Source organism: Dendrobates tinctorius, unplaced genomic scaffold (assembly GCF_039654945.1).
Source record: "Dendrobates tinctorius isolate UK_male_01 unplaced genomic scaffold, ASM3965494v1 ptg000075l, whole genome shotgun sequence".
In the NCBI taxonomy this organism is placed as follows: Eukaryota; Metazoa; Chordata; class Amphibia; order Anura; family Dendrobatidae; genus Dendrobates; species Dendrobates tinctorius.
This window is the reverse complement of record NW_027361743.1, coordinates 12,560,261-12,577,603: the sequence shown is the minus strand read 5'-3', so window position 1 is coordinate 12,577,603 and position 17,343 is coordinate 12,560,261. Positions and strand designations below refer to the sequence as shown.

Genomic DNA, 17,343 nt, shown 5'->3' with positions numbered 1-17,343 from the left:
GAAACTGAGGCTACAATTTGCACAAGCTCATCGAAATTGGACAGTAGAAGATTGGAAAAACGTTGCCTGGTCTGATGAGTCTCGATTTCTGCTGCGACATTCGGATGGTAGGGTCAGAATTTGGCGTAAACAACATGAAAGCATGGATCCATCCTGCCTTGTATCAACGGTTCAGGCTGGTGGTGGTGGTGTCATGGTGTGGGGAATTTTTTCTGGGCACTCTTTGGGCCCCTTGGTACCAATTGAGCATCGTTGCAACGCCACAGCCTACCTGAGTATTGTTGCTGACCATGTCCATCCCTTTATGACCACAATGTACCCAACATCTGATGGCTACTTTCAGCAGGATAATGCGCCATGTCATAAAGCTCGAATCATCTCAGATTGGTTTCTTGAACATGACAATGAGTTTACTGTACTCAAATGGCCTCCTCAGTCACCAGATCTCAATCCAATAGAGCATCTTTGGGATGTGGTGGAACGGGAGATTCGCATCAGGGATGTGCAGCCGACAAATCTGCACCAACTGTGTGATGCCATCATGTCAATATGGTCCAAAATCTCTGAGGAATGCTTCCAGCACCTTGTTGAATCTCTGCCACGAAGAATTGAGGCAGTTCTGAAGGCAAAAGGGGGTCCAACCCCTTACTAGCATGGTGTACCTAATAAAGTGGCCAGTGAGTGTATATCCCACTAGAAAGTTGATGAGCGGTAATCACTGGCGTTTTTTGGGCGTTCGATATTGGAATTAATGGCATTTAAGGCTTTGTTACACTATGGCAGATTTATTTTATTAAACCTTGCATTTAGGAAGCAAATTATCAACATTCTAAATCGTCCTCGTTAAAAATTTTCACCAATTTGCAGAGTGCTAACAAGTCTTTTTATATAGCTGAGTGAGTGTTTTTGCAAAACTGATACAAATCTATCCTGTTTCTGGTTCTGACGGCTCTTTCTGCTCCTCATTCCTTCAGTTAGTGTTTTTGAGATAGCAGCAAGGAGTAGTTTGTATACAGATTTGCAGTGGAAAGGGAGAAAAGTATCTAAAGTCTTAGAGAGCAGAGAAAACAAGCTATATAAGGAGGAAAGCAAATGGCGAGAAAATAAGTGTGGGATAGAAGCTGTTCTGACACGTGAAAGCAAGTGAGATGCAGCACCCCGAACACTCAAAAAGCTCACATCCAACCTATATTACTGAGAGAGACTATCCCACAAGCAAAGAACCTGCAAACTGCTTTCAGGTGGCTTGAATGCAAATGAAAATGAAAGACTGAAACTTAGTGTAATTTTATTAACTAAATGTAACCTCACATAAAAAAAAAAAATCTATGTCACAGGTGTCTTTTTCCCTTCACCCATGACAGCACACCTGAGAGAGGGATCCGCCCCACCAGGACAGGAACCTACTGAGATATGAGGGGCGGCACCTCTCCCCCGCTTCCGTTGGGTTCCTGTCCTGGAAGGGAATCCCACTGTTAGCGGTGCCTACCATGGATAAAGGTCCCAGGCCCGTCCCGGCGCGGGAAGAACAGGGTGCCTCACCTGTAGCGCCGGCCGTCGGGTCCTGGAAGCACAGTCCCCGGTGGTCCCTTGGGCTCCGGGTTCGTGTGGGCGTGCGTGGCGGCTCCCGGCGGCTCCTGGAGGCTCCACCGCGCCTCCCTCTCCCCGCGTATGCCCGCAGCCTCGCTCCCCCAGAGCACCTAGCGAGGGAGAGCCGCGGGCGTCTTCCGGCCGCTGACGTCAGCGACGCAAGGGATCATGGGCGCGCCGACTGACGTCAGCTAGGCGACGGTGTCATGGCGCCGGGTTTGACGCCGGCCGGCTTTTCCGAAGCGGTCGGCCGGCGGTCGCAGGGGGGAGGGGAGGAGACACCCACAAGGACGGAGGCGGGTTATTTAAACAAGGAGAGCGGCATGGCGGGCGGTCAAATATGGAGTCAGAGCAGGAGCGATCGCTGTCTCCGCCAACTCTGCCTCCCTCACAGCCCTCCGGCCGCAAGCAAGGAAGCCGTTCAAGCAGCAGTCGCCCCAGCCGCAGGTCGGGGGACTCCTCAAGATCCAGAGAGCACAGATCACGTGCTAGGACGCAGCCTCCGAGTCCGGTACCCTTGATTACGGGTGGTGATTGATCTTCGTGAATGCTAGCAATCTGTTAATAGGGATTCCCTGTTGTATGTTTAACCCTGTAGGAAAAGCCTAAGAAAGAGGGGAGTAAGAAGAGCAATGGGGATTGTGCCATATGTAAAAGCCCGCTAGCAAGAGACTGGCAGAAAGACCTCTGCGCCAGTTGCCTCCAGCGAGCCATGGCAGATGAAGCGCCTAGTTTCGCAGCCTTATATCGGCCCTTAGGTCAGAGATGGAAGGTTAAATTAAGACCTTGTTGAAAAAAGGGAAAAAAGGTAGAAAGAATCCCCCTAGTTCTCTGTCAAACTCCTCTTCGGCCTTGTCTCAGACCGAACACCCATCCTCCTCATATTCCTCAGACAGTGACACGGGTGGTAAGCCATGTTTTCCGGTAGAAGACACGGATGCTCTCCTTAAGGCCATCAGAGCAACGATGGGCCTACAGGAAGAAAAAGCGGCTAAATCCCTGGAGGATGTCATGTTTGGGAGACTACAAGAGAGGAAAAAACGGACCTTTCCAGTTAATGAAAAGGTCCAAGCACTCATTGAGAGAGAATGGAGGAAACCCGAGAGATCAGGGGCTCTTCCCTCCTCCTCTAAGAGACGGTACCCCTTTGAGCACAGGGATGCAGAAATATGGAACAAGGTCCCAAAGATCGACGCAGCGGTGTCCAGGTCTTCCAAAAAATCGTCTCTGCCCTTGGAAGACTCAGGGGTTCTTAGGGACCCGCTAGACAAAAAAGCAGATTCCTATTTTAAGGCATGCATGGCAAGCAACAGCAGGAGGATTGAAGCCGGCAATAGCCAGCACCTGCACGGCACGTTCCCTAATTATTTGGCTGCAGCAGTTAGAAGAGAGACTAGCGTCAAAAGTCCCAAGAGAAAAAATATTACACCTTGGCGGACTCTGAGGTTGACAGCTAGGGCGGCAGGATTATCAAATGCCGCCAGACGCGCAATGTAGCTTAAAGGCTGTCCAGGTGACCTACAGTCTAAAGCTAAACTATGCTCTCTCCCCTGCGATAATCGTTTTTTATTCGGGAAAAACTTAGATGATATCCTGGAGAATGCAAGCGATAGAAAGAAAGGCTTTCCCAGATTTCCGGCAGATCAGAGAAGGCCGCCCTTTCGGAGAGGAAGATTCAACAGGGGTCGTCCTCCGGCTGATAGAAGAAGATGGGAAGATAAAAGAAAAAAGGAGTCTGGATTTATGTTTGGTGGAGGCACCTCCACTTCAAAAAAATCCCCACAATGATGCCAGCATTCCGGTAGGGGGGAGATTGGTGCTCTTCAGGCCTGGGGAAAGATCTCTTTCAATACCTGGATCCTATGCATTATAAGAGAAGGCCTGAAGATCCCCTTTATTTGGCAGCCAAAAGCAGCGTTTGTCGTTACCCCTATCAGGAAGGTGATTGAAGAGCAGTTGGCCTTAGAATCAGAGATCCTGAGCCTGGTAGACAAGCAGGTCCTTTCCGAAGTCCCGAACATACAGGAGGGAGGAGGGAATGGGGTTCTATTCCCCCTTTTTCTGATAAAAAAAACAGATCAGTCGCTCAGGACAATCATAAACCTCAGAGGCCTCAATCGGTGGATAAAAAATCAGACCTTCAAGATGGAATCGGTAGCTACAGCCATAAAACAGCTACATCAAGATTGTTTTATGGCCGTAGTCGATTTAAAGGATGCATATTATCACATCACCATCCACCCAGGTTATCAAAACTACTTGAGAGTGGCTCTCTATATCCAGGGCGTGCTCAGGCATTTCCATTTCTGGGCCCTTCCATTTGGCATATCTATAGCCCCGAGGGTCTTTACCAAAGTCGTAGCGGAGGTGACAGCCTTCCTCCGAATTCACGACATGGTCATAATACCCTATTTGGACGATATCCTAATAGTGGGCAGCTCAGAAGACCACTGTATGGCACAGTTGAACCGGGTGATCGACACCTTACAGGAACTAGGGTGGATGATAAATTTCAAAAAATCGAGACTACAGCCCCTAAGAAAACAGACCTTCCTAGGATTTATCCTGGATTCAGAGCAGCAAGCTTGTCTGCTACCGGATACCAAAATAGAGAAGGTGGAGAAGGTGACTTTGGCTGCCAGAGACCAACCTCTCATGACATTGAGGAACGTGATGTCTCTACTAGATAGCCTGACGGCCTGTATTCCGGCGGTCAGGTGGGCTCAATTTCACACCCGACAGCTTCAGGGGGAGGTTCTGTCAGCACAAAGATCGCTGAGAGGGCGTTTAGAAGGAAGACTGGAGCTTTCCTTAGAGGTCAGAGACTCTCTCAACTGGTGGCTGGACAGGACAAACTTGGCTTCAGGAATGCCATGGAACAGACAGACCGATATAATACTGACAGACGCGAGCTCCTCGGGGTGGGGGGCACACCTAAGGGTCATGTGGCCCAGGGTTCCTGGAGGCCTCAAGAGATGGGCGCATCTTCCAACCTGAGGCAGCGAGCGACATTTTTTGCAGAGTGGAACAACACCTACACTCCCTAACAGCCTTGCACGTAAAGGGGGCAGAAAATATAGAAGCCGATTTCCTGAGCCGCAATACTCTGAGGCAAGGAGATTGGGCTCTAAATCGGTCCGTTTTTCAAAAAATAACACAGCTTTGGGGGAAACCAGTGATAGACCTCTTTGCCAACAAAAACAACAGGCAAGTAGAGAGGTTTTGCTCACTACACCCGAGGGAAAAACCATGGGCAGTGGACTCATTGAAGATTCCGTGGGACTTCAGACTAGCCTATGCGTTCCCCCCGGTAGCCCTGATCCCAACAGTAGTCAGGAAGATCAGCAACGATCAAGCCAGGGTGATCCTAATAGCCCCATTTTGGCCAAAAAGGCCCTGGTTCGCTCTGCTACGAATGATGTCCCTCTCAGATCCATGGGTTCTGCCAGAAATCCCGGACCTACTAGCTCAAGGTCCAATATTCCACACTCAGGTCAAGGGATTCCATCTGACGGCGTGGAATTTGAAAGGTCGCTTCTAATGGATGGAGGGTTCTCTCCCGGGTTGGTGGCCACCCTGCTAAAGAGTAGGTAGCCGGTGACGACTAATATCTACAGCAGAACATGGAATAAATGCCTGCAATTCCTAGGTAAGCCGTTAGAACAAGAGCCCCTGATTAGTGCCGTCTTGGAGTTTTTACAATCAGGATTGCAGCTGGGGTTAGTGGTAAACACTCTTAAAGTTCAGGTATCTGCACTAGGTGCACTCTATAACTGCAACTTGGCAGCAAATAGATGGGTAGCCAGATTTATCAAATCCTGCCATAGGTCTAGGCCTATCCCAATACCTAGAATAGCCCCGTGGGATTTAAACCTGGTACTAGAGGCCCTTACAAAAGAACCATATGAGCCTTTACAACAACTACCCATAAAATATCTTACCCTAAAAACGATCATTTTAGTGGCCCTTACATCGGCCAGTAGAGTAAGCGACTTGCAGGCTCTCTCAGTGAATCCACCCTATACACAAATTTTTCAGGACAGGGTGATATTAAGAACAGACCCCGCTTATCTACCTAAGGTAGTATCGGATTTCCATCGAGGTCAGGAGATTATCCTTCCATCCTTTTGCGAAAATCCAAAGAACTCAGGGGAGGAAAAATTCCATAATTTGGACGTTAAGATAGCCCTGCTAGAATATATATCTGTCACTAGCCAGTGGAGGAGGTCCCAGTCGCTATTCGTAGCTTTTCAGGGTGCCAGGAAAGGCTATGGGGTTTCAAAAGGGACTATTGCCAGATGGATTAGGGAGGCCATTAGTGTAGCCTACTCAGCTAGTGGTGTTCCGATTCCTGACGGCATCAAGGCTCATTCCACCAGAGCCGTGGCAACCTGGGCTGAAAAAGCAGAGGTATCGATTGTAAGGCCGCTACTTGGGCCTCATCTTCAACCTTCTTTAAGCACTATAGATTAAACCTATCCTCCTCGGCTGACTTAACCTTTGGTAGAAGGGTGCTACAAGCGGTGGTCCCTCCCTAAGGTGTTTCGAAGTCTCCAAAAATCTCTCAGGTGTGCTGTCATGGGTGAAGGGAAAACCACCATGGTTACTTACTGGTAGCTGGTTTTTCCGGAACTCATGACAGCACCCGTATGTTCCCCCCCCTTTTTCACCATATGGGTGTGCACGATTAGTAGGGTGCATTTGTGTGATGTGGTGTTGGATTAACATCTAACTAACTAGGAAGTTCTCTCATGCTCTGTAACCAACTAAAGCGGGGGAGAAGTGCCGCCCCTTATATCTCAGTAGGTTCCTGTCCTGGCGGGGCGGATCCCTCTCTCAGGTGTGCTGTCATGGGTTCCGGAAAAGCTGGCTACCGGTAAGTAACCATGGTGGTTTTCAGGTTCTGAGTGCAATTTCGTTTTAACATTAGTGTTTCCCACCACATACATTTTTTTCATGTCACAGTTATATGGCAGTTTTTACAGTTTTGAGGTTTGTTGTTCTCTAGTAGCTTTATTTATTTTGGTTGTATCATTTTTATCTCCAGTTCAGAGCAGAGAAGAGGATGTGACTCCAGTGGTTTCTCTAGTGCTGAAGAACTCCATCTTGTGTCCTCTTTTAATGAAATAACTGTGCCTTCCATTGTGCCGGATTTAGCACCTTGTAAAGGAGCGAGTTCCCTGTGTCTCACTGTGCAGCAGAGTATCAGAAAGAAGCTGGAGCTGGATCTGCTCACTGTCTCTGAGCAGCTTCTCAACAGCTATTCCTCGGAGGTACGAGAGGCAACTGTTGTGCTGTACTGCTGCTAATCGTCAGTGCGCCGACATACTGCACTACCGTTTATATGTTGGATACTACCCAGTTCCTTCCGTGGTTCATTCACAAGGTATCATTTCCACTTTAATGAAGAGGAGCTGTGCAAAGGGGCCAGGACCGCATTCTTCTTTGGATCAAGCTTTTAATATTTGTATGTGAATATTACTTTTATTACATTCCTGTTGTATTAATATGTCTCTTCTTTCATGTAGATCACACCTCCTGAATCTTTAGTGCGATGTGCAAGTCTCCTAACAGGAGTGTTGGCTTGTTACTGCCATGCGGAGGTCATCAGTGAAGATGAAGCTTGCCAGACCAGCTTATTCCAGAAAGCAAAGGTACCAGCGTTGTGGGTGTATTACTTCCTCAAGCAGCCATCTAAGAATCCTCCACATGTAAAAAAATAGATTGGAAGCGGCACTACATTGGAGATCAGTGAGAAAAGTGGACTTTATTCACACTGATACGTGTGATGCTTCATCTCCCTATTTGGAGCCTGCCTCATTTTTTTTCACTGATTTCCATTGGAATGCTGCTTTCAGTTCAGTCTCTGCCAGTCTCTGTCTGTCTCAGTCTCTGTCTGTCTGTTTCACTCTGTCTGTCTCTGGCTGTATCTCAGTCTCTGTCTCCGTCTCTGTCTGTCTGTCTCAATCTCTGTCTCTCTCTCTCAATCTCTGTCTCTCTCAATCTGTCTCTCTCAATCTCTGTCTTTCTCTCTCAATCTCTGTCTCTCCCTCAATCTCTGTCTCTCCCTCAATCTCTGTCTCTCTCTCAATCTGTCTCTCTCAATCTCTGTCGTTCTCAATCTGTCTCTTTCAATCTCTGTCTCTCTCACTCTCTGTCTCTCTCAATCTGTCTCTCTCAATCTCTGTCTTTCTCTCTCAATCTCTGTCTTTCTCTTTCTCAATCTCTGTCTTTCTCTTTCTCAATCTCTGTCTTTCTCTCTCTCAATCTCTGTCTTTCTCTCTCTCAATCTCTGTCTTTCTCTCTCTCAATCTCTGTCTCCCTCTCAATCTCTGTCTCCCTCTCAATCTCTGTCTCCCTCTCAATCTCTGTCTCCCTCTCAATCTCTGTCTCTCTCTCAATCTCTGTCTCTCTCTCAATCTCTGTCTCTCTCTCAATCTCTGTCTCTCTCTCTCAATCGCTGTCTCTCTCTCAATCTCTGTCTCTCTCTCAATCTCTGTCTCTCTCTCAATCTCTGTCTCGCTCAATCTCTGTCTCTCTCTATCAATCTCGGTCTCTCTCTCTCAATCTCGGTCTCTCTCTATCAATCTCGGTCTCTCAATCTCGGTCTGTCTCTCTCAATCTGTCTCTCTCAATCTCTGTCTCTCTCAATCTCTGTCTCTCTCAATCTCTGTCTCTCTCTCAATCTCTGTCTCTCTCAATCTCTGTCTCTCTCTCAATCTCTGTCTCTCAATCTGTCTCCCTCAATCTCTGTCTCTGTCTCTCTCGATCTCTGTCTCTCTCAATCTCTGTCTCTCTCAATCTCTGTCTCTCTCTCAATCTCTGTCTCTCTCTCAATCTCTGTCTCTCTCAATCTCTGTCTCTCTCAATCTCTGTCTCTCTCAATCTCTGTCTCTCTCAATCTCTGTCTCTCTCAATCTCTGTCTCTCTCAATCTCTGTCTCTCTCAATCTCTGTTTCTCTCTCAATCTCTGTCTCTCTCTCAATCTCTGTCTCTCTCTCAATCTCTGTCTCTCTCTCAATCTCTGTCTCTCTCAATCTCTGTCTCTCTCAATCTCTGTCTCTCTCAATCGCTGTCTCTCAATCTCTGTCTCTCTCAATCTCTGTCTCTCTCAATCTCTGTCTCTCTCAATCTCTGTCTCTCTCAATCTCTGTCTCTCTCAATCTCTGTTTCTCTCTCAATCTCTGTCTCTCTCTCAATCTCTGTCTCTCTCTCAATCTCTGTCTCTCTCTCAATCTCTGTCTCTATCTCTCTCAATCGCTGTCTCTCAATCGCTGTCTCTCAATCGCTGTCTCTCAATCGCTGTCTCTCTCAATCGCTGTCTCAATCGCTGTCTCTCTCAATCGCTGTCTCTCTCTGTCTCTCTCTCTCTGTCTCTCTCAATCTCTGTCTCTATCTCTCTCAATCGCTGTCTCTCTCAATCGCTGTCTCTCTCAATCGCTGTCTCTCTCAATCGCTGTCTCTCTCTGTCTCTCTCAATCTCTGTCTCTCTCAATCTCTGTCTCTCTCTCAATCTCTGTCTCTCTCTCTCTCTCCAGTGCTCCATGCTGCGCCTCTGTCGCTGCTCCAGTGCTCTATGCTGCACCACTGTTGCTGCTCCAGTGCTCCATGCTGCGCCTCTGTCGCTGCTCCAGTGCTCCATGCTGCGCCTCTGTGGCTGCTCCAGTGCTTCATGCTGCGCCTCTGTGGCTGCTCCAGTGCTCCATGCTGCGCCTCTGTGGCTGCTCCTGTGCTCCATGCTGCGCCTCTGTGGCTGCTCCAGTGCTCTATGCTGCACCACTGTTGCTGCTCCAGTGCTCCATGCTGCGCCTCTGTGGCTGCTCCAGTGCTCTATGCTGCACCACTGTCGCTGCTCCAGTGCTCCATGCTGCGCCTCTGTCGCTGCTCCAGTGCTTTATGCTGCGCCACTGTTGCTGCTCCAGTGCTTCATGCTGCGCCTCTGTGGCTGCTCCAGTGCTCCATGCTGTGCCTCTGTGGCTGCTCCAGTGCTCCATGCTGCGCCTCTGTGGCTGCTCCAGTGCTCCATGCTGCGCCTCTGTGGCTGCTCCAGTGCTCCATGCTGCGCCTCTGTGGCTGCTCCAGTGCTCCATGCTGCGCCTCTGTCGCTGCTCCAGTGCTCCATGCTGCGCCTCTGTGGCTGCTCCAGTGCTCCATGCTGCACCACTGTTGCTGCTCCAGTGCTCCATGCTGCGCCTCTGTGGCTGCTCCAGTGCTCTATGCTGCACCACTGTGGCTGCTCCAGTGCTTCATGCTGCGCCTCTGTGGCTGCTCCAGTGCTCCATGCTGCGCCTCTGTGGTTGCTCCAGTGCTCCATGCTGCGCCTCTGTGGTTGCTCCAGTGCTCCATGCTGCGCCTCTGTGGCTGCTCCAGTGCTCCATGCTGCGCCTCTGTGGCTGCTCCAGTGCTCCATGCTGCGCCTCTGTCGCTGCTCCAGTGCTCCATGCTGCGCCTCTGTCGCTGCTCCAGTGCTCCATGCTGCACCACTGTGGTTGCTCCAGTGCTCCATGCTGCGCCTCTGTCGCTGCTCCAGTGCTCCATGCTGCGCCTCTGTGGCTGCTCCAGTGCTCCATGCTGCACCACTGTTGCTGCTCCAGTGCTCCATGCTGCGCCTCTGTGGCTGCTCCAGTGCTCTATGCTGCACCTGGTTGCTCCAGTGCTCCATGCTGCGCCTCTGTCGCTGCTCCAGTGCTCCATGCTGCGCCACTGTCGCTGCTCCAGTGCTCCATGCTGCGCCACTGTCGCTGCTCCAGTGCTCCATGCTGCACCACTGTGGCTGCTCCAGTGCTGCATGCTGCACCTCTGTGGCTGCTCCAGTGCTCCATGCTGCGCCTCTGTGGCTGCTCCAGTGCTCCATGCTGCACCTCTGTGGCTGCTCCAGTGCTCCATGCTGCGCCTCTGTGGCTGCTCCAGTGCTCCATACTACGCCACTGTGGCTGCTCCAGTGTTCCATGCTGCGCCTCTGTTGCTGCTCCAGTGCTCCATGCTGCACCACTGTTGCTGCTCCAGTGCTCCATGCTGCGCCTCTGTCGCTGCTCCAGTGCTCTATGCTGCACCACTGTTGCTGCTCCAGTGCTCCATCACTGTGGCTGCTCCAGTGCTGCATGCTGCGCCTCTGTCGCTGCTCCAGTGCTCCATGCTGCACCTCTGTGGCTGCTCCAGTGCTCCATGCTGCGCCTCTGTCGCTGCTCCAGTGCTCCATGCTGCACCACTGTGGCTGCTCCAGTGCTGCATGCTGCACCTCTGTGGCTGCTCCAGTGCTCCATGCTGCGCCTCTGTGGCTGCTCCAGTGCTCCATGCTGCACCTCTGTGGCTGCTCCAGTGCTCCATGCTGCACCTCTGTGGCTGCTCCAGTGCTCCATGCTGCACCACTGTTGCTGCTCCAGTGCTCCATGCTGCGCCTCTGTCGCTGCTCCAGTGCTCTATGCTGCACCACTGTTGCTGCTCCAGTGCTCCATCACTGTGGCTGCTCCAGTGCTGCATGCTGCGCCTCTGTCGCTGCTCCAGTGCTCCATGCTGCACCTCTGTGGCTGCTCCAGTGCTCCATGCTGCGCCTCTGTGGCTGCTCCAGTGCTCCATGCTGCGCCTCTGTCGCTGCTCCAGTGCTCCATACTGCGCCTCTGTTGCTGCTCCAGTGCTCCATGCTGCGCCACTGTGGTTGCTCCAGTGCTCCATGCTGCGCCTCTGTGGCTGCTCCAGTGCTCTATGCTGCACCACTGTTGCTGCTCCAGTGCTACATGCTGCGCCTCTGTGGCTGCTCCAGTGCTCTATGCTGCACCACTGTCGCTGCTCCAGTGCTCCATGCTGCGCCTCTGTCGCTGCTCCAGTGCTCTATGCTGCACCACTGTGGCTACTCCAGTGCTTCATGCTGTGCCTCTGTGGCTGCTCCAGTGCTCCATGCTGCGCCTCTGTGGCTGCTCCAGTGCTCCATGCTGCGCCTCTGTGGCTGCTCCAGTGCTCCATGCTGCGCCTCTGTCGCTGCTCCAGTGCTCCATGCTGCGCCTCTGTTGCTGCTCCAGTGCTCCATGCTGCACCACTGTGGTTGCTCCAGTGCTCCATGCTGCGCCTCTGTCGCTGCTCCAGTGCTCCATGCTGCGCCTCTGTGGCTGCTCCAGTGCTCCATGCTGCACCTCTGTGGCTGCTCCAGTGCTCCATGCTGCGCCTCTGTGGCTGCTCCAGTGCTCCATGCTGCACCTCTGTGGCTGCTCCAGTGCTCCATGCTGCGCCTCTGTTGCTGCTCCAATGCTCCATACTACGCCACTGTGGCTGCTCCAATGTTCCATGCTGCGCCTCTGTTGCTGCTCCAGTGCTCCATGCTGCGCCTCTGTGGCTGCTCCAGTGCTCCATGCTGCGCCTCTGTTGCTGCTCCAGTGCTCCATGCTGCGCCACTGTCGCTGCTCCAGTGCTCCATGCTGCACCTCTGTGGCTGCTCCAGTGCTCCATGCTGCGCCTGTCGCTGCTCCAGTGCTCCATGCTGCGCCTCTGTCGCTGCTCCAGTGCTCCATGCTGCGCCTCTGTTGCTGCTCCAGTGCTCCATGCTGCACCACTGTGGTTGCTCCAGTGCTCCATGCTGCGCCTCTGTCGCTGCTCCAGTGCTCCATGCTGCGCCTCTGTGGCTGCTCCAGTGCTCTATGCTGCACCTGGTTGCTCCAGTGCTCCATGCTGCGCCTCTGTCGCTGCTCCAGTGCTCCATGCTGCGCCATTGTCGCTGCTCCAGTGCTCCATGCTGCGCCTGTGTCGCTGCTCCAGTGCTCCATGCTGCACCACTGTGGCTGCTCCAGTGCTGCATGCTGCGCCTCTGTCGCTGCTCCAGTGCTCCATGCTGCACCTCTGTGGCTGCTCCAGTGCTCCATGCTGCGCCTCTGTGGCTGCTCCAGTGCTCCATGCTGCGCCTCTGTTGCTGCTCCAGTGCTCCATACTACGCCACTGTTCTGTTGCTGCTCCAGTGCTCCATACTACGCCACTGTGGCTGCTCCAGTGCTCCATGCTGCGCCTCTGTGGCTGCTCCAGTGCTCCATGCTGCGCCTCTGTGGCTGCTCCAGTGCTCCATGCTGCGCCTCTGTTGCTGCTCCAGTGCTCCATGCTGCGCCACTGTCGCTGCTCCAGTGCTCCATGCTGCGCCTCTGTGGCTGCTCCAGTGCTCCATGGTGCGCCTCTGTTGCTGCTCCAGTGCTCCATGCTGCGCCACTGTGGCTGCTCCAGTGCTCCATGCTGCGCCTCTGTTGCTGCTCCAGTGCTCCATGCTGCGCCTCTGTTGCTGCTCCAGTGCTCCATGCTGCGCCACTGTTGCTGCTCCAGTTCTCCATGCTGCGCCTCTGTGTCTGCTCCCCTCTCTAATGCTTGTCTTCAGCACATGACAATGCTATAGCCAGTCACTGATCTTAACGGCTCTGCCAATGTAGACGGCATGAGCAGCTGCGCTCAGTGATCGACTGCAGCGCGAGTCAATGTTTTTCTGATGAGATCCCGCCATCCAGAATATGGCCTGCGCTGGATCCAGGTGGGTGCCGGTACACGAGTATCTGTAATTGGTTTATTGTTTTTCCATATATCCAGGTGCCTCCGGGAACTTTTGTTTATGCCTGGACAAACCTTTTAAGGGCCACAACGCATGTAAGGAGAAGGATTTCAGGTCAATTCTTGGTTTTATTTTTCAGATGTTGATGCAGTGTGTTGGTGAGAGCACTTCCACAGTAAAGGGGAAATTAGGTGAAGAGCCAAAAATTGTATCCCTAGGAGCACTGATATCCCAATGTCTGAGCTGTGTCTGCAGCTGCACAAAGGTAATGCACAAAGGTGCAGTCTGTGTATTTGTTATAGGCCCTAATGCTGCACTTCACTGAAAAATGACCCTCAATATATGTAAGGAAGTTACTGGTCCCACCTTTTACTCCCGGTAGCTTACACGCGTGTTTTATTTCTAGACGGGTCCTGCTCGATTCTCTGCGGATTTGTTTCTTCGCCTTCTAACAACAAGGATGTTAACAGATTTGTGTGACATATGTCGACACCTGGTAAGATCACCAAGTAATAGGAAGGTCGGAAAATGTATCTCCAGCATAATGAACAGAGGCAATGAAGTTCGGCCTGTACTATACGTCTCATTGATATCTTTTAGGCTTAATAAAAAAAAACAAGGGGTCCGCAGCAAATTTTGGTCATGTAACTGTTAAGGGAGTACAGGCTGTCATTGACGACATCCAGTTATGAGCGGAGACTTTTTTTTAGTTTTAAAAACAGTGCTTTTTTGGAGAAAAAAAAATTGCCAAGAAGATAACACCAGTCAAACTAGAGCTAGATCCATAAGGAGCAATGTTTCAGGGATTTCCTCCTCAATAGTACAGATCAGGATATTGTTAGGCTGATTATAGTGACTAAACACGACTCAAGGGTAGAGGGGGTAACTGCTTGCATTGAAGAGAACCAAATATGTATGGAGACTTATTTTCCAGGTGGTAAATTCTCAGTATAACGTATTCGTAGGTGACTAGCAATGGCCCCACAGCTGAGGCCGTGGACGCAGATCCCATAGATACAGACAGAGAGGCCAGGATGGACATAGATGACCAAGGAGATGCAGACTTCTTTGATGACCACTCGTCTAATGAAGCCACAGAAAATATAGAAAGCGGAGAGCTACAGAATATCACTGGTAGGTTTAGAAGATGATGGATTTCCTATCATTTGTCTTTTTGTTGATCAGGTTTGGATGGTAATAGCACTGTTTTTTGTTTTCTCTCTAGGTGCAGTGAGTCCGTTATCAGAGGAACATGTGACCAAACCTGAGATGGTGCTGTTTCAGACTCTACAATTCCTGTGTTTCTGTGCATCTACTGCCATTAGCCATCATGTCAATTTCAGACCTTCTGACATAAGGAGGAGACTCTTGAATCTCATTGATACCTCACTAGACACCAGCAAACCATTGCACCTTCGTGTGGTAAGATGACAGCGCTGGAAGGGACTATTAGGCGACCTTCCCGTATAGTGCAAATGCAGCAGGTTTTCTGTCCGGATATTTCTCATTAAAAAATCTTTGCTGTATTTCACACAACCAGCATTGTGCATGAGATTAAAGAAATCTCATTCACCTGTAATGAAAAATATCTACAGAGAATAAGATCTGTAGCATAAATTGACCAGCGCTGCTGAGTTGAAATCCTCAGCATCTATATTTTTCAACATTTCTGCACATACAGAGCCTTGAAAAAGCATTCATACCCCATGAATTTTTCCACATTTTTTCATGTTACAGCCAAAAAATGTTTTTATTGGGATTTTTTTTTTTTTTGAAACATCATTTTTATTGATTTTGTAATGAGGTTGCATATTACAAGTTATAAACATTGCATTGAATTGTTGCAAGCAACATATTTAAACATGCTTATCACCTAAGCCTGAGTAGAAGCAAAAATAAACTTAACAAATATAAAATTATCAAACCCCCTTACGTCCACATTTTCATAGATTACATTGACTGAAATCAGACACCTTATCTCCAGCTCCACCTTATCCTCAATATAGCTCATATAACACATTTCAGATTACCCAGATTACCACTCAAATCCTCTAATAGATACCAATCCGAATCCACAAAGGCGCTCATTAAAGGGGGTTTTACACTAAGCGATATCGCTAGCAATATCGCTAAAACGTCACTGGTTTTGTGACGTTATAGCGATATTGCTAGCGATATCGCTATGTGTGATACTTACCAGCGACCGGCTCCCCCGCTGTCCATCGCTGATCGCGCGAGAATGTCCGGCTCCATTTCTCGTCGGGCGCTTCCTGCTGAGACTTCCTGCTGTGACGTCCAGCGACGCGTGGAGGCGGGCGGGAGGACGTCTGGATCGCTGTGTGTGAATGGTAAGTATCGTGCGCTGCGTCGCTGCTGCATCGCTGTGAGATCTTTCTGTATGAAAGCTCACTAGCGATCATTTAGCGATGCACCAGCGATTCTGACCGGGTCGGATCGCTGGTCGGATCGCTGGTGCATCGCTAAATGTAAAAGGGCCTTAAGTCTTGAATTTCTCTGGTGGTCAGTGACATTTCTATAAACACTCTTCATTTTTTTAAAAAAATTTCCGTCATTTTATCTTTATTTCTTTCTGTTTCTCTTTTTTTCCAAAAATAAGACCGATGTTAGGGTACGGTTACACTTGGCGATGCACCAGCGATCCCGACAACGATATGGATCGCTGGTGCATCGCTAAGTGGTTGCTAGTGAGCTGCCACACAGGCAGATCTCACCAGCGATATCGCTGGGGTCAGGGGTCGCTACTTTCCTGTCAGACGCGGCGATCCTGACGTCCTCCCGCCCGCGTCCACGCGTCGCTCGTCGGCGCCACAGGAAGCCCAGCAGGAAGCGCCCGACGAGAAATGATCCAGGACGTTCTCGCGCGACCAGCGATGAGCAGCGGGGGAGCCGGTCCGAGGTAAGTATCAGACATAGCGATATCGCTAGCAATATCGCTGCTATGTCACAAAATTGGTGACTTTACAGCGATATTGCTAGCGATATCGCAGTGTGTAACGGCGGCTTTAAACCTTCCTTGATCTCTTTTATCCCTGGGAGTGTTTTAGCTAGCCAGTGTTGCAGAATTAGACGTTTTGTCACCATTGCAATGGTGTGAAACAAGTCATGTGGCCGTCCCCCTGTTTTACCCGTTGTAAAGTGAAACAGCCAACACAATGGATCTACTTCTACCCATAGCCCACATATCTTCAGACACATATCCTGGACTTTTAACCAGAGTTCTTGTGTCCTGGGACATGACCACAATCCATGTTCTGTGTCTGTTTTGGGCAATGTACATTTTGGGCAACTTGTCTGCCTCTCAGGATTCTGCGGAGTCGGAGGTATATTGAAGCCACATATTGTTTTATGCATTATTCTGAACTGACTATCTCTCCATTGTTCATTGATGATATGCTTTCTTACCAATTCCCAGCCCCGCAGAATCTTATGCTCAAGTTCTTCATCATGTATATGTTTTTCCCATTTGTGAAATATTTTGCCCTTCCCTGAAGGGCGTAATATGTCCCTCAGCATCCCATATATTGAGGTGATAGATATTTCTCCAATGTCTTTGGTAACCAAGTCCTCCCATATTTCTGAATCGATTTCCATCCTCACATCCTGAAGGTGGTCTAATACATAATGCTTTAATTGACTATATAACAGCAAATGAAATCTCGGCAGCTCAAATTTGTCCATCACTTCCAATCCCGTCAACCAGCAGCCTTGTAGGTGTAGCAAGTCTGCTAACGTCTGTATACCTTTCCCGAACCACTCTGTGTATAATTTATTTTCTCTTCCTAATCTAAAGGCAGGAAATGGCCAAGGATTCAGTTGTTTCGACACTCTCCACGACATTTTTAGTTTTTTTTCTTACTGCCTTCCATGTGGCAATGGTATCTTTACATATTACCGAATATTTAATGTTTGGCGGTATGTGTGACAGCGGCATATGTAGCAGCGCCGTCAGGTCCCACAAACCACAAAATTCCGTTTCCAATTTGTAGTCAGTATATCGCCCAGTTTTTTTTAATCCAGTCACTTACATTCCTCATTAAACACGATAAATTATATCCCCTAATATTTGGCAATCCCACTCCCCCTCCCTCCTTTGTGTGCATTAGAGTTCTTATAGCCAATCTCGCTTTTTTACCCCTCCAGATGAATTTAGAAAAGGCCCTGTTTAATCTGAGCACATCTGCGTGACGAATTAACATTGGGATAGTTTGCATTGGGTA

At 50.0% G+C, this 17,343-nt stretch overlaps 1 protein-coding gene across 1 annotated transcript in view; it reads left to right on the top strand.

The window, feature by feature from the left end:
• ATM (ATM serine/threonine kinase) overlaps nt 1-17,343 on the top strand; it is a 286,540-nt gene that overhangs the window by 93,794 nt on the left and 175,403 nt on the right. The window contains exons 13-18 of the mRNA XM_073582995.1: nt 6,638-6,863; nt 7,119-7,244; nt 13,245-13,370; nt 13,512-13,601; nt 14,071-14,239; nt 14,331-14,527. Coding sequence (XP_073439096.1) covers nt 6,638-6,863; nt 7,119-7,244; nt 13,245-13,370; nt 13,512-13,601; nt 14,071-14,239; nt 14,331-14,527 — 934 coding nt within the window. The remainder of the gene's footprint in view (nt 1-6,637; nt 6,864-7,118; nt 7,245-13,244; nt 13,371-13,511; nt 13,602-14,070; nt 14,240-14,330; nt 14,528-17,343) is intronic.